The 24280-nt window shown below is 36.6% G+C and overlaps 1 protein-coding gene across 8 annotated transcripts; it reads right to left on the minus strand.

Moving 5' to 3' along the window:
• LOC145014142 (uncharacterized) lies at nt 1–22631 on the minus strand. 8 transcript variants are annotated; one of them, XR_013665420.1, is made up of 22 exons: nt 22099–22631; nt 20293–21394; nt 20140–20205; nt 19815–20039; nt 18957–19688; nt 18260–18857; nt 18078–18175; nt 17615–17752; nt 15314–16136; nt 14744–15147; nt 14209–14564; nt 10802–11016; nt 9046–9968; nt 8331–8928; nt 8166–8221; nt 7352–7386; nt 2007–2497; nt 1277–1437; nt 991–1191; nt 767–906; nt 454–611; nt 1–192 (listed from the first exon to the last, which is right to left on the minus strand). XR_013665420.1 is itself a non-coding variant. In XM_078972518.1 (21 exons), exons 1-20 carry the CDS (start codon nt 22545–22547, stop codon nt 772–774), a joined length of 7824 nt encoding a protein of 2607 aa, XP_078828644.1. In that variant the 5' UTR covers nt 22548–22631; the 3' UTR covers nt 240–560; nt 767–771. The 8 variants fall into 8 exon arrangements, 2 of the variants coding, with proteins under 2 accessions (XP_078828644.1, XP_078828643.1); XR_013665419.1 differs by having other exon boundaries at nt 1–154; nt 454–560; nt 7334–7386; XR_013665418.1 differs by having other exon boundaries at nt 454–560; nt 7334–7386.
• Nucleotides 22632–24280: the final 1649 nt, after the last annotated feature.

The raw sequence follows: 24280 nt of genomic DNA on the forward strand, positions 1-24280 counted from the left end.
TGGAAAAAGTTGATAAAGTTTTCATCATTACATCAGTAAGAGAGTAACACAGTTGGAATGTTTTATTCAAGAAATAAACTCAAATGTCAAAGAGAAAATTACAGTTGCCTTTATTTTCTTGGTTCATCTCTTCTTTATTTTCATGCCGATTAACCTGTTGAAGCACCCACAAACACCCATTTATATGAACACCTAGAAGAAAAGCATTTAAAACAATTAATATTACCTATATTATAAAGTTTTTCAATAAAGGGGCATAAGATTAATTCTTTCTATGAAATGTTAAAACAATTAAACAATCATGTTACTTGCTTGATAGGTAATGAATCTATGAACAAAACATTAAAACCAGTTTGCAAAAGCAATCAATCGTAATAACAAAAGACATCATACGAACAAAACAAACATGGAAACTATGGCGCAAGAAGTGGAAAAAGAAAGGGTTTTTCATACTGCTGCTGGAAAATAAGAGGCCGCCGTATCACAGGCGAGGCGGCACCGACAGAGGCTGCCGAAGGCATAGTGCAAAATAAGCTTCTTCCCCTCAGATCTTCCTTTCTCTATTCAGGAAAATTAGAAAACGGATCAAACTTTGCCATTCTTTGCGGGATCTGTACAAAAGAATTAAGCTTCTATTATAAATAGTATATATTTTACCAGATGTACCCCTAGAGATCCCACATATGATTACAATAGCACAAAAAGGCTTAAGGGGTATTGTAAATTACAAAAAAGGTAAATGTACATTGTACAGCATCTTGCTTACCTAAACTACATAGCAGTTCTAAGAGGGTGACCATGAAGGTTGGTTGCTAGGACTGGAGCTGCCACCACTGATAAATCATCTATTGGTAACATCCCCTCCAAATTTTTGTAAACTTGTTCCTTTAAAGCTTCCACCATAGACTGCAAAACATACTACAAAAATTTATTTTATGCTAAAAAATGATTAGGGTTTTACTAGAAAGAGTTGAGGTATGAAATACAAACCTTTTGGGAATCAGTAAGTTCATTCATGGAGAGATGATTTTCGCCATCAAAGGTTGCACCCACAACCTCCATAACAGAATTGAACAAAATACCAATCCTATCTTTATTACTGTTGTATATGTACAGCTTCTCGTCTAAAACACATGCCTTTGCGTGCTTGATAATCTTCTTACACTTGTCGCTATCCGGCCCACCAAGTAGCTTTATTATCCAAATTAAAATTATAATCATTCCAGACAAGTTCATAAAAACATATATGGAAAAAGAATTATGAAGTATCTCTTACCCGACAAAGCAAGGACTCATTAGTATTATACATTTGTAGAAAGTCTTTCACAGTATTTATTTTGTGTGATGACAATCGTTGATACAAATCCCCCCTTCTTGCTATGTTGTTCAAGCGCCAAGTGGCATCACTCAATGCTGGAGTATTATGTTTCATGTATACTGAATCAAAAAAAAAAAAAAAGGCATTAGCAAGAAATGTAAGGTATATTAAGTATCAAAGTCTCGTTTCCTAGCAAATGATGATAACATTAAAAGGAGACGGGTGGTTACTTCCATCCTCGACCTAAAAAGGCACATGTAGGAATGGAGGACATCAATCTTCGAAGTCCCAAAATCTGATAGGTGATTTGATGAAAACTTATAACAACATTTCCTTGTGTAAAAATAGTAATCTATAAGTCATTACTAGATTTTCTGACAGAAATTTACTGATTTATTACCCCATTACGGAATAAGTGTGACATCTGACCCTACATCCATACTAATAGAAGTTGTTGACTTGACTACCACAAAAATGTTTTATACCAGATTTTGTGGACTAAACTTAATCAAAAAGGGACAGGCACGAGGTTATTCAACTTGAACATATTGTAATAGTCTTAAAGGGGTGGTATAATCATATGAATTACTGTTCCCTTTGAGTCAAGAATATTGTATCATTATCAATAGAAAAGTTTTAGAACGTAAAGACGGTAGAAAAGATATATAAACATAAAATGGGGGCTTACATGTTTCTCGCTTGTCTTTTACCATGAATACTTGGCTTCTTGCTTCTCTAATTCTGACTCCAGGAGTTGCATTTTTGGTTTTTGCCCCTAACCTATACTCCCTGCTCTTACTCCAGCTTGAATAATGAGTAAAAACTACATTACCTAAAACAGCAACTCCATTTTTCAGCGTCACCACCAAATCCCCTCTCAGCAACGGACGTTTGCCGTCTCTTGAATAGATAATTTTGGCATCAAAATCACTCTCAGACCAATCTTCATGGTCATCAAAAGGAAAATCACCATCAAGAGGAACAAGAATTATCTTCTGTGAAGATAAGGGTCCAGATGACACAATCTGATTAGAAATAGCATCAAATAACACTACTTTTATACCACTCTTGTCCTCAGATTCTATCTTTTGTCCAGTAAAAAAGATGGGAAGCAGCCTAGTCTGGAAACGAAGCTGCAGGGATGTTGTACCATGCGATGCAAGTGCACCAGAAGGAGATCTATAAATGAAAAAAGAAATGCACAACTATTACAGATGCCAAATAAAAATAAACTGTTGCCCACACACACACAGACTGTAAAAATCATCTTATGCTAAAGCATGCATCAAAATCTTATTATTAGCCGAAGATATCTTTCCTCATATTGAGGAAGTATTGTTATAGTTGATAAACTCTTCATTATAGATAGCGATAGGATATTGTATAAATATGAATTGTAAATCATTGGAATGATACGGGAAAATTATCAATTAACATGGTATCAGAGCACAAATATCATTAACCCTACTTCGCCTCCTGTTCTTCCCTGTACGCCATTTTTTTTTTCTCTTCTTCTTCTTCAATGGACCCAAAATCTCACCCAACCATCACAGTCACAAATATACGGAACTTCATTCCGTTTATACTGGAGATGGAGAGTGGACAGTACACCTCATGGGCAGAATTATTTCGCATCCATTGCAGGGCTTTTCAGGTTGCAGATCACATTGATTCTACCGTCATCCCTCCTTCAAAACCACCTTCTTCTTCTTCTTCTTCCTCAATCTCAACAGAAGCTGATAAAACCTCCACTGAAGCCGACAAAACTAAAGCATCTGAGTTTGCAGCATGGTCACGACTCGATGCTATTGTTCTCCAATGGATCTACAGCACAATTTCTAATGATCTGCTGCACACAATTTTGACACCAAACACCACTGCGTGTCAGGCATGGACTGCCCTTGAAAACATTTTTCAAGATAACCAGAGCACTAGAGCTGTCTATCTTGACAGCAAATTCGTCTCTACAAAACTTGATCAACACCCTAACATCTCCTCCTATTGCCAAGCCATGAAGATGCTTGCTGATCAACTGGCAAATGTGGGAAACCCGGTTTCCAACCAACGTCTTGTTCTTCAACTAATTGTTGGTCTCAATGAAAGCTATGAAGGGGTCGCGATGATCATCCAGCAAACAACACCCTTACCTGATTTCTATGCAGTTCGCTCCAAACTCATCATGGAAGAAGCACGAAAAGCTCATCAGGCTGCTGCCACTGCTGTATCCCTAACCGGAGGCACCTCCGCTACCGCCTTGACTGCTTCAGCACCAATGACTCATCCAAATTTTGGAGATAGCAGCCGCCTTAACCACCAACAGGCAGATCCCTTTACCTCTCGTGGACGCGGACGGGGTCGAGGAGGACGCGGTCGTGGACGATCTTCCAACGGGCGTGGACGCGGTACCAACAATAACCAAACCCAACAGACATACAATCGGGGGTCCCGTCCCTATCAGCCATGGACTACACCGCCACCATGGGCTTTTCCCAACTATACACCATGGGCTTACCCCCCTTGCCCATATCCGACTCAGCAATATGGATCTTCCAGACCTCCATCAGTTTTCACCGGGATTCTAGGCAATCGACCTCAGCAGGCCTATCCGGTATCAGAAATCAGCCACACACCAACCGATCTTGAGCAAGCTTGTCACACAATGGCATTACACCCACCTGATCAGACTTGGTATGCTGATACCAGAGCAACGTCACACATGACTCCCAACACAGGTAACTTCACGTCTTATATCAATAATGGTCTTTCTCAGAATGTTATTGTCGGTAATGGTTCCACTATTCCAATTCAAGGCACCGGTAATCAAACACTTCCTTACCCTCTTCCTCCTTTTATTCTAAAAACACTCCAAATGTCATTAAAAATCTTTTATCCATTCGTCGCTTCACTATTGACAACAATGTTTCCGTAGAATTTGACCAGTTTGGTTTTGATGTGAAGGACTTCCAGACGCGGACTCCAATCCTCCGTTGCAATAGTACCGGTGCTCTCTACCCTTTCAAGCTCCAGTCAAATTCCCAAGTTACACAACCTTCTACTTTTGCTGCAATTACAAGAGACCTATGGCATCATCGCCTTGGCCACCCGGGCGCGGATGTTTTATCTTCTTTACGTTCTACTTTAAATTTTCCTAGATCAAAACCTTTTTCTTCTGTTTGTCGTTCTTGTGTGTTGGGTAAACAAATAAAACTTCCTTTTATTACTTCTCAGTCAATAACTCATTTACCTTTTGACATTATTCATACGGATCTATGGACCTCCCCTGTGTTAAGCTCTAGTGGTCACCGCTACTATATTTTATTTTTGGATGACAAAACCAATTATTTATGGACTTATCCTCTAGCCAATATTCCCAAGTTTTTTCCATCTTCATCCAATTCTTTGCTATGGTCAAAACACAATTCCATTACACTATTAAAACCATACAATGTGATAACGGTCGTGAGTTTGATAACCATCAATTTCACAATTTTTGCTCTCAAAATGGCCTTCAATTCCGCTTTTCTTGTCCGCACACATCTCCTCAAAATGGAAAAGCTGAACGTAAAATACGATCCATTAATAATATCCTTCACACTCTTCTCACCCACTCAAACGTACCCATGCATTTTTGGCACCATGCCCTCCAACATGCTACGTACCTGTTAAACATTCTTCCCAGCAAACTTATTGCCAATCTAACCCCTACACATCTTCTATATAATCTTCAACCCTCATATTCACACCTCCGTACCTTCGGTTGTCTATGTTACCCACTTACTCCATCTCCCACCATCCACAAACTCCAAAAACGTTCCCGACCCTGCATTTTCTTAGGCCACCCCATCAATCACCGAGGGTACAAATGTTTTGACATGCAAAATAAAACCATTATTATATCCCACCATGTAATATTCGATGAAACTATTTTTCCCTATCTTAACCTATCATCACCGACCCCTACAACCCAACTACCATCAGACCCACACCCATTTATGTGGTCCGACTCCATTCAACCAACCCCCAATGCAGCTACGCCTCCCCCATTGGTTGTCAACAATGCTCCGGCAACCACCCCATCACCTCCCCTAATCACTTATTCACGCCGTACAAGGCCTACCCTTCAACAACCGCCTTCCACAACAACAACCCCTTCTGGTTCGAACCCCCTACCAATCACCTCACAAACACCTTCTGTTCCTCCTACTCGTACCATCCACACCAGAAGTATGTCTGGCATTTCGAAACCCAAACAGCACTACAACCTCCCTACTTCTACCTCTCTCTCCCCTATCCCTCGAAACCCAATAGAAGCACTTAAAAACCCGGATTGAAATAAAGCGATGACAAACAAGTTTCAGGCCCTTATTGATAATAAAACGTGGGAGTTAGTCCCGAAACATAACAATATGAATATAGTGCGTAGTATGTGGATTTATCGTCATAAAACTAAGTCTGATGGTTCTTTAGAGCGATACAAAGCTCGTTTGGTTTGTGATGGCAGGTCTCAAAAAGCAGGTATCGACTGTGGTGACACTTTCAGCCCCGTGGTAAAGCCGGCGACAATTCGGGCTGTTTTGTCCCTAGCTCTTTCTAATGAGTGGCAAATTCACCAACTCGACGTGAAAAACGCGTTTCTACACGGACATCTACATGAAACGGTTTACATGCATCAACCCCCCGGCTTTCGTAATCATTTGTATCCAAATCATGTATGTCTGCTTAAAAAGTCTCTCTACGGACTTAAACAAGCACCACGAGCTTGGTACCAAAGATTTGCTGACTACGTATTCACTATGGGGTTCAAACATAGCAAATGTGACCATTCACTATTCGTATACAAAAAGGGAACCCATACGGCCTTCCTCCTTCTATATGTAGACGACATCTTACTCATCACCTCCTCACCCGGATTACATCATAAGTTTATGGTTTTATTAGCAAAAGAGTTTGCCATGAAAGATCTTGGACCCCTAAGCTACTTTCTTGGAATTTCGGTGTCTCGTCATAAAGATTCACTTTTTTTGTCACAACAAAAGTACGCCACCGACATTTTGGAACGAGCAGGCATGACCTCATGTCACCCAACTTCCACACCAGTTGACAGTAAGGCCAAATTAAGCAGCACCGATGGAACTCTTTTGCCTGACGGGGGAATACAATATCGCCAGCTGGCAGGGGCTCTCCAATATTTGACCTTCACACGGCCAGACATAAGCTACGCAGTTCAACAAGTTTGCATGCACATGCATGCACCCCGAACATCTCATTTTAATGCTCTTAAACGAATTTTGAGGTATATTAAAGGTACTCTTGCTCACGGGTTGTATCTTCACAAATCACCTTCTAGGAAACTTATTGCCTATACCGATGCCGATTGGGCAGGTTGCCCGGACACGAGACGCTCAACTTCTGGTTACTGTGTCTACTTGGGCGATAACCTAATATCCTGGTCCTCCAAGCGTCAACTAACACTCTCCCGATCTAGTGCAGAAGCAGAATACCGGGGAGTTGCAAATGTCGTTTCCGAAACATGTTGGATCCGAAATTTGTTGTTGGAGCTTCATGTCCCTCCAACTACAGCCACACTAGTCTATTGTGACAATGTCAGCGCCATTTACTTATCATGCAACCCGGTTCAACACCAACGTACCAAACACATCGAGCTGGACATTCATTTCGTTCGGGAAAAGGTCGCTCAGGGTCAAGTCCGTGTATTCCACATTCCCTCTCGCTATCAGATTGCGGATATCTTCACAAAGGGTCTACCTTTCATTCTCTTTGACGATTTCAAGCACAGTCTCAACGTTCGTCATCCTCCCGATTCGACTGCGGGGGTCTATTAGCCGAAGATATCTTTCCTCATATTAAGGAAGTATTGTTATAGTTGATAAACTCTTCATTATAGATAGCGATAGGATATTGTATAAATATGAATTGTAAATCATTGGAATGATACGGGAAAATTATCAATTAACACTTATAATAGAAATATATAGTATGAAAATGAGGAACAACCTTTGTGATTCACCATACATCGTTTGAAATGCAAGCTGCACCCCATCTTGCACCTATCATAAAGAATTTTAAGTGTTCATAAAATTAAAGTTTCATATGATAAAGCAAATAATTAACATGATTAGTTGTTTTTCATCTAGAGTAGAGGCAAGTGAAAGTTTGTTGACTTTCTGTCATTTTCTTTAAATAACCAAATGTGCCGGCACGTATGTAAGCAAAAATGAAGGGAGAGTAAGAAAACAAGAAAAACATATTGATCTCATAAGTCAAATTCATTTCCCAAAAGTACAAGTTTGAGAAGAAAATCTATTGCAAAGTGAAGTTTCGTGGCCATTTGTAAAAAAATGTTATTGATTGCATTATATCATTCGTTATGTATGAGGATCCATCAGCTCATAAGTACATTCGCTTTATTTGAATGACAATAGCTCATAAAGGTAATGGCCAAAGAATTGAAGGCATTGGATGGAATAACTAACAGAAGAATAAAAGGATAGTCAGACTTCCTTAATGTCATGCATAGACTGACCATTTACAAGTTTAAGACTCAAAGTGAAGTTTCATAGGGTTTTTGGGCATTTATTTCAGAAGGAGAATAAAGGAGTTGAAGCTTTCATATATAGGCCGTGTTTGGGACCCGGGGAAAAGTCAGAAACGTATGTGATGAAATATTAAACTCATCACTTTATCTACCAACTTCATCGTCAACAGATGCAGCTTGCTTTAGACACGAATTTGTAGTAAATATGTTTCGTTGATGGGAAAGAGTTAATTTCCAACAAGGAAAATTTAAATTCATTACTTTTGTAGACTAAATTTAATGATCAATTACCTTTATTGTAGGATTGAACTGCATAGGTCGACCTGTCTTGCTCCATCCTCGTACCTCTGTACCAATGTGCATGTGACAATTAATATGAACTTTCTTTATTTTCATAACAAATCTGACTATTAACAATGCCCAGAAGTAACTTGGACAAGAGGGAATTAATTATACCTGTACAGTCAACGGTATCACCAACTAAAATACTAAACCAGTCAGGAGTCAGTCTACCAGCCTCCATTAACTCAAACAAATCACTGCGACAAAGATAGTAAGCTCCTGTGCTTAGTTGAAATCCAGACAAACCTCCTCCAAGAGATTCTACCAATCCCATGTTATTTTCCAAGGTTATTTCCTCAGCTTCCTCATCATCAGTATAAACAAGGCTCACACCACATTCATGCACCTCCAATCCACTGATCACAGCGATGGAGACGTTGACTTTATCTCCCGTATCCAATGCATTTCCAATTGGCCAATAGCTTAACCATATACCAACTTCACCAGATTCAGGTTTGCCAAAGACTTTGGGGTTGTACATCAAATCAACACCATTGCTCGTACTGATCTTACAGAACCATAACCCGTCATCATCCTCACCTGATATTGTTTTATATTTAAAAGTTACATCAAGTCCTTTGAGCCTCCTATTCTTGAGAGGCGGAGGCACATCAAAGGACAAAGATGATAAGTCTGATTCATAAGTAGGCTTCATGTTTGGATCCTCCATGTCTGGAAGAGATGTGCTCGTTATATTGAATTCATACAACATCTGTGCCATGCAAAAGCACAATAATTCAGTCGCATATAATCTAATCAGTTTGTAGGTGGTACTTTATTGATGTGCGTGTGGTGTGCTCATGCATGTGTTTGAGAGAAAAACATATACCTGGACACATGAACTTCTGCCTTTGGTGAGCTCATCATCACCAACCAGGCTCACCTCATGATTTTCATATTCTTTTAGCCACTTCATATGTCCCAAATCGTTTTCTTCAAGTCTGCCTACAGGCTCCAATTTGACATGGGTTTCTAATTGATCTTCTTCCACCAAATCAATCTCCACATTAGTGTACTTCCGCCATTTGTAAGCTATTTCTTCATTACATACAACACGTACATGAGACAGGTCCTCCACAGATTCCGGCAGCTCATGTACTCCGCTACAACCTTTCATATAAATCGTCCTTAAACCCCTCAATTTCCCCATTTTTTCCGGCAACCCACTCAAGTTCAAACAATCTGAAATGTCAAGAACACTCAACTTTTCAAGTCTCCATATTGATTCAGGCAACTTTTCCAGTTCCGTACAAGAACGAAGACTAAGTATTTCCAAATTAGTCAAATTCCCAAAATTTTCAGAAAATCCACACATCTCATTACAATTTGTGATGCTAATACTCTTAAGGTGGATAAGGTTACATAATGCCCCTGTGAATTCGACTAAATCCTGGCAATAATCGATCTCGATCTCAAATAACTGTGGCCAGATATTGGGGATGAGTTTCTCAAAAGTATTGCTGATTTTGCACATTATGAATGATACTCTCTGCAGGTTTTCCAGTGATAAAATAGATGGATGTATCATCACACGTTCAAATCTAATCCTTGTTAGATTGCGTGCAGATCCTAGAAGGTGGAAATTCTCAAATTTTGTAGGGTGTAAACTGTGGCTTGTAATGCTTAGAATCTTTAATTTTGGCAATCCCACTAAGAAATGGGGTAAAGTGTATGTTTTTGACATTAAGTTCAAGATTAGAACTTCAAGGTCAGGGACATTTATATCGCACCATTGCGACAAGAACAACTTCCCTGCAATAAAGATTGTAATCGATCAATAGAAAAGATAATACACCAATAAATGCAATAAATATTAATAAACTTTTCATTTCTCTATTCTTAGATTAATATTATTTTGGGAAGGATTAAATGCAATAAATACAAACACATTTTTTATTTTATGTTTTTATTAAAGCATTTTAATATCATTTCTTTCTATTCCAGCATTGTATTTGATATCTATTCCAATTATAGTAATGACAGACAAAATACAAAGCATTTTTAATTTCGCTGCTATAACTGGGCAGATTTTTCAAAGTATAATGTGCTAATAGAAAACTTTTTGAAAGTACAATGCTATAATTGGTAGACCTTTCAAAGTATGATACCCGAACAAGAAAAAAAACAAAAGCACCGTTACATAATAGAAAGAAATGAAAGTAGGATGCGATAACAAGCAAATAAAATAAAAAACATTTCTTGCATTTAGCTTTTTGGGAACAAATATATACTAAACAAAAAAAATTATGTGCTCTATTTGTAAAGTTAAAAGGTCAAAACGTAACCACCACGTTTTTTAAACAAAGGGGGTACGATCCATCCAATATCATGAATGAATCTGCAAGAAGGTTATTCTTCCTGCAGCACAACACTGAGCTGGCCCACAGTGCCCCACGAGCATCATGTGAGGTGTAAATCAGTTACACAGTGGCCCACTAGATGGATTGCATAAAGCCCATTGCCTGGAAGGAGCCAAATCCACATTGGAATTAATTGTGGCTAACCCTCACAGGTTTCTGCAAAGATATCATTCGGGGAACCATTTATGCCATGCCATGGGGGCTTAAATTTGTGAGAATAAAAACCTGTGGAAATAGACAATATGCGGGCTTGCATAGGTTCTTGGACTTTTTCAATTGATGAGGGCAGGTCTTCTCCTTGTGCATTTATAATCAATCTACTCCTTTGTGCTAAGGGCAATCTGCTATTCAAATGAACAGCAAGCTCCCGCAACAAACCATGTTGTGTGACCAAGAGTTGGTCGCAATAGTTAACTCTTGCGATTGAATCATTCCAAAACCTAAAATATTCAAGGATAAGTCTATAACAATTAAATTAGATACGTAATTATCAAATTAAAATACCTAAAGCAAAAAAAATATTGGAAAAAGCTTATTTGATTAGGCTTGTGCAGTAAAAGCTCGCACTGTACTTGCTCTTAGACTATCTTCATTTTTTCCTCCAAAAATAGAGTAAAAATAGGGTAAATGGTGTTTCGTTTCCAACCCTACTCTATTCTATACCCCATTTTTTACCCCAAAAAGTATATTTCTAGTATATTCCCTTTTTGTAACATATATATATATATATATATATATATATATATATATATATATATAGTTTATTTTATTTCCTTATTTTTATTAGTTTATTTTAGATTTTTAGATCTTTTTATCATTTCGTTTCCAACCCTACTCTATTCTATACCCCATTTTTTACCCCAAAAAGTATACTTCTAGTATATTCCCTTTTTGTAACATATATATATATATATATATATATATATATATATATATATATATAGTTTATTTTATTTCCTTATTTTTATTAGTTTATTTTAGATTTTTAGATCTTTTTATCATTAATGCATTGTATTTTATTTATTTTTCTTTAGTATGGATCGTACCGGGTGCTTGTTATGTTGCATGAGATATTTTGTAGGTTTTTCGGTGCTTGTTGCGGTTGCGGGTTGATTGGAGACGTGCTTAATGGGCTCCCGAAGCATTATTGGGCTTGGCAGAATCAAAGAAGAAGAATTGGGCTTTGAAAGATGGATCATAAATTTCTAATTTTGGGCTTGGAGCATCCATTTAGTGGCTAAATGATGATTGGTAGATTCAAATTACATGGACAAGGGGGGGACCAAAGAAATCTTTGGTACTGGAAGGGTGGAGTGGTGGAATGAAGGACCAATAGCATTACAGCAACATTTGCGCGGGTGGAATTTTCATCGCACGGGTACCCGCGCAACTACCCAGTTTGGGTATTTTGGTCATTTGGCTTGCCATAACCTTGGGGGATCAGATCTAGAAGCTCATTCACGTTTTTCCACCATTGGAGACCTGCAAGAGGCGATTTTGGGAGCTAGAAATCATTTTCCTTTCATCTTTCCAAATCTTAGGTAGTTTCTTTATGCAATTAGATTATTGTTCTTGTTACTTTGTTGCCATGAGTGGCTAATACTCTAATTTGGTTGACTTTGGCTGAAAACCAATGAATGTTTGTGGGTTTTGAAGAATTTATGTTGATTATCTATTTATTCCATGTTTATGATTCTAGTTTATAATTATTATGCTTATTTGATGCTTTGATCATGAGCTTAGTATTTGATTGAGCAATGGTTGATTTGTTTCATTGATTTTGCATTGGATCATTGAATTTATCTAGAATAAAGGCTTTATGATGGTAGAAATCATCTCTAGCTTATAAATCATTACTCCTTTATGGATGTGTAAGCATTTAACATCCTCTAGGAATTGAGGATTCCTTCATTCTTAAGGCTAATTGATTTCTTGGGATTAATTGTTTCAACTAACCATTGATGTTAATTAAGAAGGTGTTTTGTGGCTTCCCCAACCTCCATACTACCTATGAGGAATCTTGACATATCATGCTTCATGATTGCTATAACCAATTTGGGATGAAGGATAAGCTTTGTATTAGATCCTAATGATAAACACACAAATGTTCATTGTGTTGAATTGCCTTAGTTAACCAATTATTCTCAAACTTTGAGCATCTCCTCAACTTGCTTAATTGCAAGGTTTTTTTTAGTTATTCAAGTATTTTAGTTTTCAAGTAATCAACCCCCCCCCCCCCCCCCCCCCCCCCCTTTTGTTTAATTGTAGTTAATTAGTTTAATTTCACGAGTTCTATTGAATTGCATTGATGATTGAATACAACCATTTCCCCGAGGATCGATACCCCTTTTTACCATTATATTACGTTTATTTAGCAATCAAAGGGTGTAATTTGCTTGGTGGGCTTGACATACCACCAAGTTTTTGTAACATATATATATATATATATATATATATATATATATATATATATATATATATAAATCAAACACACCCCTTCTATTCATTAGATTTTAACGAATATATATTCTATCTTTTTTCATTACAATAATATTATCAATTATGTTATCATAAAATTAAAACAAAATAAAATATTAATATATAATGAATTTGAACTAATTATTAATTTGTTAAGAATAACTTTTAAATAAATAAGATTATATTTATAACACGCTTATAGATAAATATTATACATACATCTTTTAGAAATATTACAAATTTGTAAACACTACTAATGTATTTCGTAGACCGGACCGGAAAATAAAAACAAAACAAAACAAAACTGACCCTAGATCAAACCAGAAGTACCTATAATCGGGCCGGATCCCGGTTCTAATGCTTTTCAATTTGTAGTTTTCGGATAAGAACCAGACCAGACCCAAAAAAACGTTAGTAATATCGGACCGGACCGGTATATATTATAAGGACTTATTTTTTTAATCGGCATTAACTATATATGAAAAAGTCTTTTTAAATTATAACCTTTTATAAAAGATGTTACCGTGTTACAAATTTTTAATATGCATTAAATTTTTTATATGAATTCAATACATAAATATTAAGCTTTACATTTATGATTAATTAATATAATTTAATATATAACAGGATATTATATTCCCTCCGTTCCAATATAATTGTAAGGAAACATTAATTACCATTAACTTTATTCAATAAAATAACAGTTTTGTCCTTACTTTACATTTAATGTTCCATTAAATGCTTAGTTGGTTAAGTAATAATGAAGGATATTTTGGTAAAAATGTTATTTATTTTTAGAAGAGGACTATTATTTTGGGACAAACCAAAACAGAGAGATAGATAATAATTTTGGAACGGAGGAGTATTAAATATTGCATTTAAATTATAATTAATAGATAAAAATAAACTACAAATGTATAAAATAAAAAAGAAAAGGACTAAAACTGACAATTGAAACATCACCTCCATTTTTTGAAGAAATGAATAGAGGAACACTATTCATATCTCAAAAACTAAAGATCGAAATAGGGTAGGGTACAAAGAAGAATCGAGGAAAAAATAGGATTTAGGGGTGAGTTGGAGACACTCTTAGAAGATTCCCAGATGACTTAAAGGGTGAAAAGTAACACAAATAGAGTAGGTCAAATGTGTACCTTGTGGTCATAAAATCGACAAGGTTTTCGTAAGAAAGTTGATTGACCTTGGCGAGGGTATCAATGCCACCAGCATCATGGTTGTACAAATGCACCCACACATCTAAGAGGGTGCTAACCGGGATCCTTTGATCCTCAGGGAATAGCCCCAAATCCAAGAAACATTGCTTTAAGTCATCATCTAGAGCCTCAAAGCTTCTTTCCAGATCGACAAGTACATCCTTGTGTAAATCTAGAACCGACGTACCTTCAGACAATGACTTTAGCATAAATTTCCAGATAGACTTATCCTCCCTTTTTAAGGATTGGCCAACCGCAAAAAGGGTGAATGGATGTCTCTTACAACATTTTACCATCTGCATGCAAGGGATACAAACAAGTTACATGTTGTTTCGTTTTTACATTATAAGACTTAATAAATATGGTACTTATAATATATTGTGTTTCTTTTTTACTTGATGCAGAAAGAACCAATTAATGGATATAGTTTGGAATTGAAACTTGTATTTATTTTAAGAATAGAACACATGATTACCTGATCCACAAGGTTCTTATCAATAATTTGACTAGGTATCCGCCCGCCTTTATCAAATGCTGATTGGCAAAAGAGAGTTTTTGCATCTTTCTCGTTCAAAGGGTCAAATCGAAACACATCATAACTCGTAAAGGCGGTCCTAGATGTAACCAGAATCATGCATTGTCTGTTCTTTGATGGAAAGTTATCAATAAACGACTCAGACCACACATCATCTAATACTAGAAGCATGGGACCTGATATTTTCTGATTTAAAAAGTTCTCCAGTTCACTCTTTGCATCTTCATTGCTTTGAAACAGAACTTGCAGGGATGAGGAATTTGGATTAAAGAGATCATTGACAATCACCATATAACTGGGTGTGTCTGAAACCGTCACAAAGAAGATATCCTCCCCAAATTTTTCTGTCCAAATTGTAAGAGACAATAGCATCAAGCAAGCTAGTGAAACTGACTAATACTCTATATATATATATATATATATATATATATATATATATATATATATATATATATATATATATATATATATATATATATATATATATGATTCACAAATGTGATGGATTACCACGAATTTCGGGATCATGGCATAGCATTTTCACCAAGGTAGTTTTCCCACATCCACCGGCAGCGGAAACAACCAGCACTGATCGACCACCACTATCCATCGAACTTCCATCGTTATCATCATCATAATAATAATAATCAATTCCTGAAAAAACCTCACCCTTCAGCTTGGTCAATGGCTCGTCAAACGCCACAATTCCATCTGGAAGTGCAGGAACTCGCCAACCATACTTTTCTCGTTCCAAGATTTCATGTCGCGATTGTTCTGTTCTCAAAAACATCAACCTTGAACTACTATAATCACTGGTCCAACTTGTTCTCGTAGACATCGAAAATGAATCACTATAATCACGGATCCAACTTGTCAGCGTAGACATTGACAATGAATCACTATAATCATCGTTCACACCTAAAAACATCTCCGTAATGCTCTGACTCCGGATTGCTTGAACTTCGCTTTGAAAGAATCTTTGCAAATTAGCGTTCACATCTTTTAGCTTTTGTGAGTAACTGGACTTCTTGATAACATTCTTTTTTACTTGCGGATATTTTTCAAAAACTTTATTGGCTTCTTGGATGTACTTTATGAACATCTTTGCTTCTTGGATGTCATATAAGAACATCTTGCACTCCGCCTCTGTATGATCTAGTTTTCCATAGACCTTTACAATCTCGTAACAGATCGGTGTTATTATCTGTAAGGTGTCGATCAGTAGCTCCAGTTCAGCCTTGAAATCGGTTGTGCTTTGTGCAACAGACATTATCATTTCAGATAGTTTGGAGAGGGTTACATATAGGAGCATAAGCATCTCTTGTGGCTTATTCTGAAATCAGTATAAAACATGCAGAAGAAGATTACATAGATGGATTTAGTGATATATATATATATATATATATATATATGTGTGTGTGTGTGTGTGTGTGTGTTTATACATTTGCATATGCATATGCATATGTATATGTATACACAGTCTACATAAGATATTAATTATTAAAGGAGTCTGACTATCCGGTTTGCTTCTGCTAGTTATTCCATCCGATGCCTTGAATGTTATGTCCATCAGATTTATGAGCTATTATCATTTAAACAGAGCTAGGGTCCTTGTGAGATGACAGAACGTCATACATAACAAACCCAAAGAAAAATAAAGCAATCAATAATATTTTTTACAGAATACGGATAAACTTCCACTTTGAAATAGATTTTTATCTCAAACTACAAGAACTCTTGGGAAAAGAAATAGACTTACGGGATCTGTATATTTTTTCTCATTTTTATATTTCTCTCCTCATTTTGCTTAGAGTCGGTACAATTGGATTTTTAAAGAAAATGACGAAGAGTCAGCGAACTTTCATTTTTCACGTAGTTCCCATTAAATTGATTGAATCGTTCTTAATGGCCCATGTGTTGAGCAATCAAATTAAGAAAAAAAAAACTATGTGAAAAGTGAAAGTTCGCAGACTCTTTAGTCATGTGAAAAGGGTATGGTTCTTTAAAGAACCAAATGTACTAGCATGCATGTAAGCAAAATGGAGGGAGATGTACTAGCATGCATGTAAGCAAAATGGTGGAGTGGAGGGATGGTGGATGTGGTAGTGGCAGCGGGATGGACGCGGTGGTGGCGATGATGGATACAGTTGTGGTGGTGGTGCTAGTGGTGGCGGTGGTGTGGCTGTGGTGACAGGGTGGTGGTGGCGGTGATGGGGTGGTGGTGGATGTGATGGTAGGTCAGAATTTACGGTAGTGGTGGTGTGTGATGTGTGTGTTTTTGTGGGGGTAGTAGTGGCAGTGTGTGTGTGTGTGTGTTTATGGGGATGGGGTGGTTGTGCGTGTGTTTAGGGGGGTGGGTGTGTGTGTGTATTTGTGGGGGTGTGGGTGGGTTGGGGTTAGGGTGGGGGTATGTAGAGGTGGGTGGGGTTGGGGTGGGTTTATATTTTGGAAAATTTTTGGAATTAGAAAAATGTGGAAAACAATGATTAGCGGTTTTCCAAAATTTTCTAAGTTCTTTGTAATTTTGGAAAACGGAAAATGAAAAATTTTAGAAAAATTGTTGAACTAAACCTGTTTTCAAAATTTTCTTTCTTGGAAAAATTTTCAGCCCCATTTTTTTGTAACTAAACACACCCTAAAGCTTTTCCTAAACTCATCACTTTATCTATCAAGTTCATTGTCAACAAATGCAGCTTGCTTCAGACATGTACTTGTTGTATATATGTGTGTTACTGGGAGTGAGTTAATTTCCAGCACAAGGAAAGAAATAAGCTCTTTTTCCTTTATAGGCTAAATGTAATACTCAGTTACCTTTATTTTTGTTTCACTTTCACTAAATTTAGACGATGTGGAAGATATGATGGTCTCCCCAAGTAGGCTTGATGTGAAGTCCAATGTTTTATCTACAAAAGATGATTTTGACATCTCTGCAATCTTATAAATGTCCTCCTATTTATTTTTCATAAACACCAGGGCCAGATTAGCAAAACCCAATCATTACACTACATAGCAAACACACATTGCTATCTAATCAAACTTAAAAGAATCATATGTATAATGCAAAGGAAATAGGGATTTGAGATGTATATCACTTCTATTTGAATTATAGGTATATTATGATAAAACCAAGTCACAAAGGTCCTATTCATCTTATACCAACTGCATAGGCAGAGTAGAAGATATGTAGGCCCTCCATATTATTCATGTAACGAGTTAATGATCCCCCTCCCCAACCCCAAAAAAAAAAATAATAAATAAATAAGAGGAAATGTACCGATTCAGGACCATGGACGATGCATCTAACAAACTTTAACTCAGTAAATGATGGTTTCAACTGTGTAGGTCGACCTGTCTTTCTCCATCCTCGTACCTCTGTGTCACAATATTATCAATTTTCATAATAAATCTGACTACAAATTAAATGCCCAGAATTAGCTTTGAAAAGAGCGGACATACCTGTACAGTCAATGGTATCACCAACTAAAATACTAAACCAGTCAGGAGTCAGTCTACCAGCCTCCATTAACTCAAACAAATCACTGCGACAAAGATAGTAAGCTCCTGTGCTTAGTTGAAATCCAGACAAACCTCCTCCAAGAGATTCTACCAATCCCATGTTATTTTCCAAGGTTATTTCCTCAGCTTCCTCATCATCAGTATAAACAAGGCTCACACCACATTCATGCACCTCCAATCCACTGATCACAGCGATGGAGACGTTGACTTTATCTCCCGTATCCAATGCATTTCCAATTGGCCAATAGCTTAACCATATACCAACTTCACCAGATTCAGGTTTGCCAAAGACTTTGGGGTTGTACATCAAATCAACACCATTGCTCGTACTGATCTTACAGAACCATAACCCGTCATCATCCTCACCTGATATTGTTTTATATTTAAAAGTTACATCAAGTCCTTTGAGCCTCCTATTCTTGAGAGGCGGAGGCACATCAAAGGACAAAGATGATAAGTCTGATTCATAAGTAGGCTTCATGTTTGGATCCTCCATGTCTGGAAGAGATGTGCTCGTTATATTGAATTCATACAACATCTGGCCATGAAAAAGCACAATAATTCAGTCGCATATAATCTAATCAGTTTGTAGGTGTGCTCATGCATGAGTTTAAGAATTAAGAGAGAAACAACAAACCTGCACACACAAACTTCTGTCTTTGGTGAGCTCATCATCACCAGCCAGGCACACCTCATGATTTTGATATTTTTTTAGCCACTTCATATGTCCCAAATCCTTTTCTTCAAGTTTGGCTACAGGCACCAATTTGATAAAGTCTTCAATTTCTAATAAACTAACGCACCCTTCATACCCAAACTCTTGCAATGTGAATCGATGTGATTGGAAACTAATTTCCTCCAGCGACTTACAATAGTATACATACAACTCTGCAAGTGTACTTGGGAGACAAAGAAGCTGTTTAAGCATCGAGCATAAACTCAAGTCAAGGACCCGAAGATTTTTAAGATGGTCGTAACACGGCAGAAACTCAAATAGACTATTGCCTAAATTCATGTACTGCAAAGATAGTTGAGCACTAAAACTCAGAGGAAAGGAATCAGTACACTCAAGATCACAATCCTTGAGAAATAACCGGTGTAGTGAAGGTGGGAAGAAAAAGGTAGGCTTTTCTGCAACTCCTCCACCAGAGGTAGAAGCTTCTGTTTGCTCACTCTTGCACAGGTTTCTACATCCTGTCATGTTCAGTAGTGCAAGACTTGTCAGGCCTCCAATTGTTTCACAAACACGAGCAAGACTGTGACAGTTCCAAAGAATCAAAGTCTCCAGTTGAGGGATCATGGACATGTTGCGGACTTCGCGTAGGTTGTGCGAGTCTGTAAGATTCAGAATCTGCAGTGACGGAAGAACCTGTTGCAAAAGTAATAAGATTAATTAATGTAGCACTCCATGTCTGCATAAAGCAGAATTACCAACAAGCTAAACGGATATGCAATAAATAAATAAATAAGAGGATATCAGACTCAGACTCCCTACCATGGGGGGTTCAAATACTTCCAATTTACTGTAGCTCATATCTATAGCCACCAAGTTTCCCATGAATAAGTCAGATGGTATGCTTCTTAAATCGGATCCAAGCCAGCAAAGCCATCTCAAATCTTCTGAAAGATTATCGTAGGACCCCGTGAGCTGCACAAACTTTAGTTGGAGCAATTTCAGTCTATCCATCTTTTGAAGTGCATCTGTCTTGAGGTTTGATGACTGCAGATTTAGCAAACTATCAGATCCAGAAATAAATTTGTGTGTGTTTAAATATAGCACATTCACACACACACATCGATTCTTAGTGATTCTGTATTACCTTGAAAGCAAACTTCTGTTCTAGTATTTTCATGTCAAGTGCTAAACCTTCCATAGTTTCTGAACCCTAAAAGGAAAAAATAAAAATAAAAAATAAAAGGGTGTGACAGGTAAAAGTAAGCTTTATTAAATATACATATAAGAAGCATATTACCTTTCCCTTGCTCAATATCTTATAAGAGTCACTACTAAGCCAGACTCTACTACGTTGTTCAGGGAATTTTGATTCTTGACGAACTATGTTTTTCCCCATCTCTTGAAGCAACCGATGCATCATGAGTTTGTTGTTTGGTGAAACAGAAAGAAGGCATCTGTTGGATAGGCTCGTGATCCCAGACGCTGCATCGTAATCATGCTGCAATATCTTTACCACATAATCCTTGTCTTTGCCAACAAAGAAACAAGCAATATGCAGAAACAACTCCTTTTCTAAGACAAGCGATAATGACTTGTAGCTCATTATAAGTACATTGTGAATTCTAGAATGAATATCTTTTTCCAGTGTATTCAACTGACTTTTCCAATGTAAGATGGTATTTTTTTGGGACAGAGCAGCAGCCAACACTTCAAGAGCCAGCGGATTCCCTTCACAATATTCTACCGCTTGTTCTGCAACCTCCTCGAAACCTTCCATGGGAACTTTGGAACCAAAAGCATGACGACTTAAAAGCTCCAACGATTCTTCAGGTTTCAATAATTTCATTTCATAATCTTGACACCTCCAGTCTGTGAACTTAAACCAATCATCTGTATTTTCTCTGGTTGTTGTTATTATAATCTTGGTTAGTGGATTAATCTTCCCAGTTCCAAGTAAAGCAACTAACTGACTACGTTCAACAATGTCATCAAGAACAATAAGCGACCTTTTTGTCTGTAAGGCCTCCTCAATCTTACATGTACCTTCAGAAACACTAGGTATTTTTCTCTTCTTGCCACCCAATATACCTTTGAGAAGTTGTTCTTGTAGCACACGCATACCATCAGGCTGTTCACATTTTTCTCTAATGCCTTCAAGAAAACTCATGTTTTCATAAGTTTTCCAGTTTGAATTGTAGATGTATTTGGCCAATGTTGTCTTGCCACTTCCACCCATCCCGCAAATTGCTAAAAATTCAACATCCGGTTGATTTAACCAGACACCGATATCTTTGTATCGAGTAGCCATCCCAGTTATATTTTGTGGAAGACTAACTTCTTTGCGTTCCAATTTATTGTAAATGATGTCAACAATATCCTTCACAAACTTTGCTTCAGACCTGGAACAACATGAGAAAAATGAACAAATTCATGGGAAGGAATTTACAGAGTCTTTGATATAAGTAAATGAAAATATTGAATAATCAATTTTTCAAATTAACGTGTTACTAGTATATCGGTATTTGTTTAAATTTGATTACCGATTTACCATTGAAGTTAATTTCCCAAAAATTATAAAAGTCCAATTATTAATGGATCACAGCATTTCCAAGTGGAGAGAAGTTTTTCCAATTTATTTGCAAATACATTATTAAAATACCAATAACACAAATAATGGAGGCCCACAATTCTGTTCAAAGGCACGATATTTTTGTTTTTATCTTAATTATCTAAATCAGAAATTAACATAGATAGTTTTTAGCAACTTTTTTCAAGAAAGAAAATATGAAAAAGAAATCAGTTAGATCCCCATAGATCTAACTTAAGATTCAAACATGTATGCGATGTACCAACAAAGACTTATTGACATAAAAAGAGGAAATATCACAGTATTTTATACTTTATAGCTTATCCCATTAGATATTTGAAATACACATAAAATTTCAAAAAAAAAAAAAAAGTAGCCATCAAACACTTTTTCACCCACTTTTCCGAACTACTGTGTAAACAAAGATCTGTTACCGATTCATAGGTTAAAGTATTGATACATTTATCAGGTAAAAGTTCTGAATTCTTTTAAAAAGGAAGAGACAAAGAGGCATACCCAGACAAAACCATGCCTGCTAAATCAGGAACCTCTTTAAGAGCTTTTTTCCACAGGCTCACGTTTTCATCTGTCCACCTTGAAGAGGCTTTGACTTTTATAGCAAAAGTTCCCGTTTGTTTCCTCACATCAGAAGGATCGACATGATAAAAAACAGGTAGAACGAAATGATTGCACTCCCTCCTTTGCTGGAGGATCAACGCAAGCTCATCCAGACACCAAGTTGAAGTTGCATACTTCTCTGAGAATACAACTACTGAAGCCCTAGATCCTTTAATTGCTCTCTCGATCTCCAGCTGCAGTTCTTCACCTCTCCTGATTTCTTCATTATCCCTAAAAGTAACAATTCCTGCTCGGATTAATGCGTCATAAAGATGATCCGTAAAAGCATTACGATTATCTTCGCCTCTAAAGCTTAAAAAAACGTTATAAGCACCGGCAGAAGCCATAATACTGGATGAAGAACCGAAAGAAATTGAAATTTTGAAATGGATTTGAAAGGATGGGAAGATGAAGTCAACTCAAATTTCTAGCACAGGATTCCAGCTGAATATATATTGTATTTAAAGAACATAAAGTTGCTATACAAGACAACTTAAATTCTAGAGTAATGACATAATGATCCCTATGTTTATACATAAATAACGGATTGGGTCCCTAATAGTTTTTATTGTCAATTTCATCCCTACGGTTTAGGTTCGTTTTGAACCACGTCTCCATTATTTATATTGTTTATTTTCGCATATTAAATAAGTTGTTAAATAAATGTAAAATTACTATTTTACTTTTATATTATGTATCCTTACTTTTACTTTTATATATTTAATATCAACTTATTATTTTCTTGTTATTGATTTTTCTTAATGATTGAATAATCTTTTACCTTCCATCTCCTCCTCCTTCTCATCTCTTTTAAAGTCTCCATATCAATTAAGGTAAGCAAAATTGAAACCAAATAACCAACAAAATCTGAAACCAAATAATCGAACCCAAACTCAAACCATCGGTTTTAGGTTTGGATTTTTTAAAACAAAAAATTGGTTTGGATTTGGTTTGTACTTTGCGAACCAACCCAAAATGTAAAACTAAATAGAAACCAACTCATTGAACTGAAACCCAAGGGTTGGCCGAAAACTCATTGCAGCCTTCTGAAATCGCTTCTAACACTCTCATTTGTAAGTGAAACATACAAATTAGGCTATTTCCTTACCATACTTGACATTATATTCACTAATTTTATACATATATATTACGTGAAATGCTATTAGGACTCGTTTTTGTTATGAGATCTAACTTGTGGAACGACATCCTATATCGAACCTTAAACACAATATAATTATGTTAACTCTTACATGTGAAAACAAACAAATAAAGGATTTCTTATGCTTATAAATATTGTTAAAAATCATTTTCAAACTCTTTTAAACTATTTTAGATTTTTGTTTATATCAAAATCATATTTGTTTGTATATTTAGAATAAATTATTGAAATCGTCCTTGTGGTCTGGTAAAAATTGCATATTTTATCCCTAACTTTTATTTTGCACTCGGATCGTCCCTGTAGTTTGATTTTTTTGCATTTTTCGTCTCTATGGTTTGGTGAAAATTGCATGTTTGGTCCCTAACTTTATGTATGTAAGGGACGAAAACGCAACAAAATCAAACCATAGGGACGAAAAATGCAACAAAATCAAATCAATGGGACGATCCAAGTGCAAAAAAAAAGTTAGGGACCAAACGTGTAATTTTAACCAAACTATAGGGACGATTTCAGTAATTTACTCGTATGTTTATGTATAATCATGCTTTAACGGACTTAGGACTATTGTTAAATACCGTAACTCATGTACCTTATTTGGTTGTGGGCTTAGGATAGGATCACTAGTCCGACTGTCGTCTAAATCATAACTATACATGCTAAATATATGCATGAATATTAAATCTCATTTTCAAGAATAGACTTAACTCAATTGTATATGCTGGGCAAATGAGCATTTTCTCCAAATCATTTACAGTTCAAACAAACATACTAGTAAACTATAGACAAAACTGCACGAATGGTCCCTGTGGTTAGCTGAAAATTGCCACTTTGGTCCAAAAAAGTTTGGACTAGCACCAGAGGTCCAAACTTTTCATTTTGTTGCGAGTTTGGTCCGATTTTGTTTGAACTTTTTTATAAAGA

Source organism: Lactuca saligna, chromosome 9, assembly GCF_052625555.1.
Source record: "Lactuca saligna cultivar CGN05327 chromosome 9, ASM5262555v1, whole genome shotgun sequence".
Taxonomy (NCBI): domain Eukaryota; kingdom Viridiplantae; phylum Streptophyta; class Magnoliopsida; order Asterales; family Asteraceae; genus Lactuca; species Lactuca saligna.

Coding starts and splice junctions, on each gene's coding strand:
- LOC145014142 (XM_078972518.1), bottom strand. CDS start 22,547: ATGGCTTCTGCCGGTGCTTATAACGTTTTTTTAAGCTTTAGAGGCGAA. Junction 14,565..14,743: donor ATAAGAACCTTGTGGATCAG/GTAATCATGTGT, acceptor CCTTGCATGCAG/ATGGTAAAATGTTGTAAGAG. Junction 11,017..14,208: donor GTCGATTTTATGACCACAAG/GTACACATTTGA, acceptor TGAATATTTTAG/GTTTTGGAATGATTCAATCG.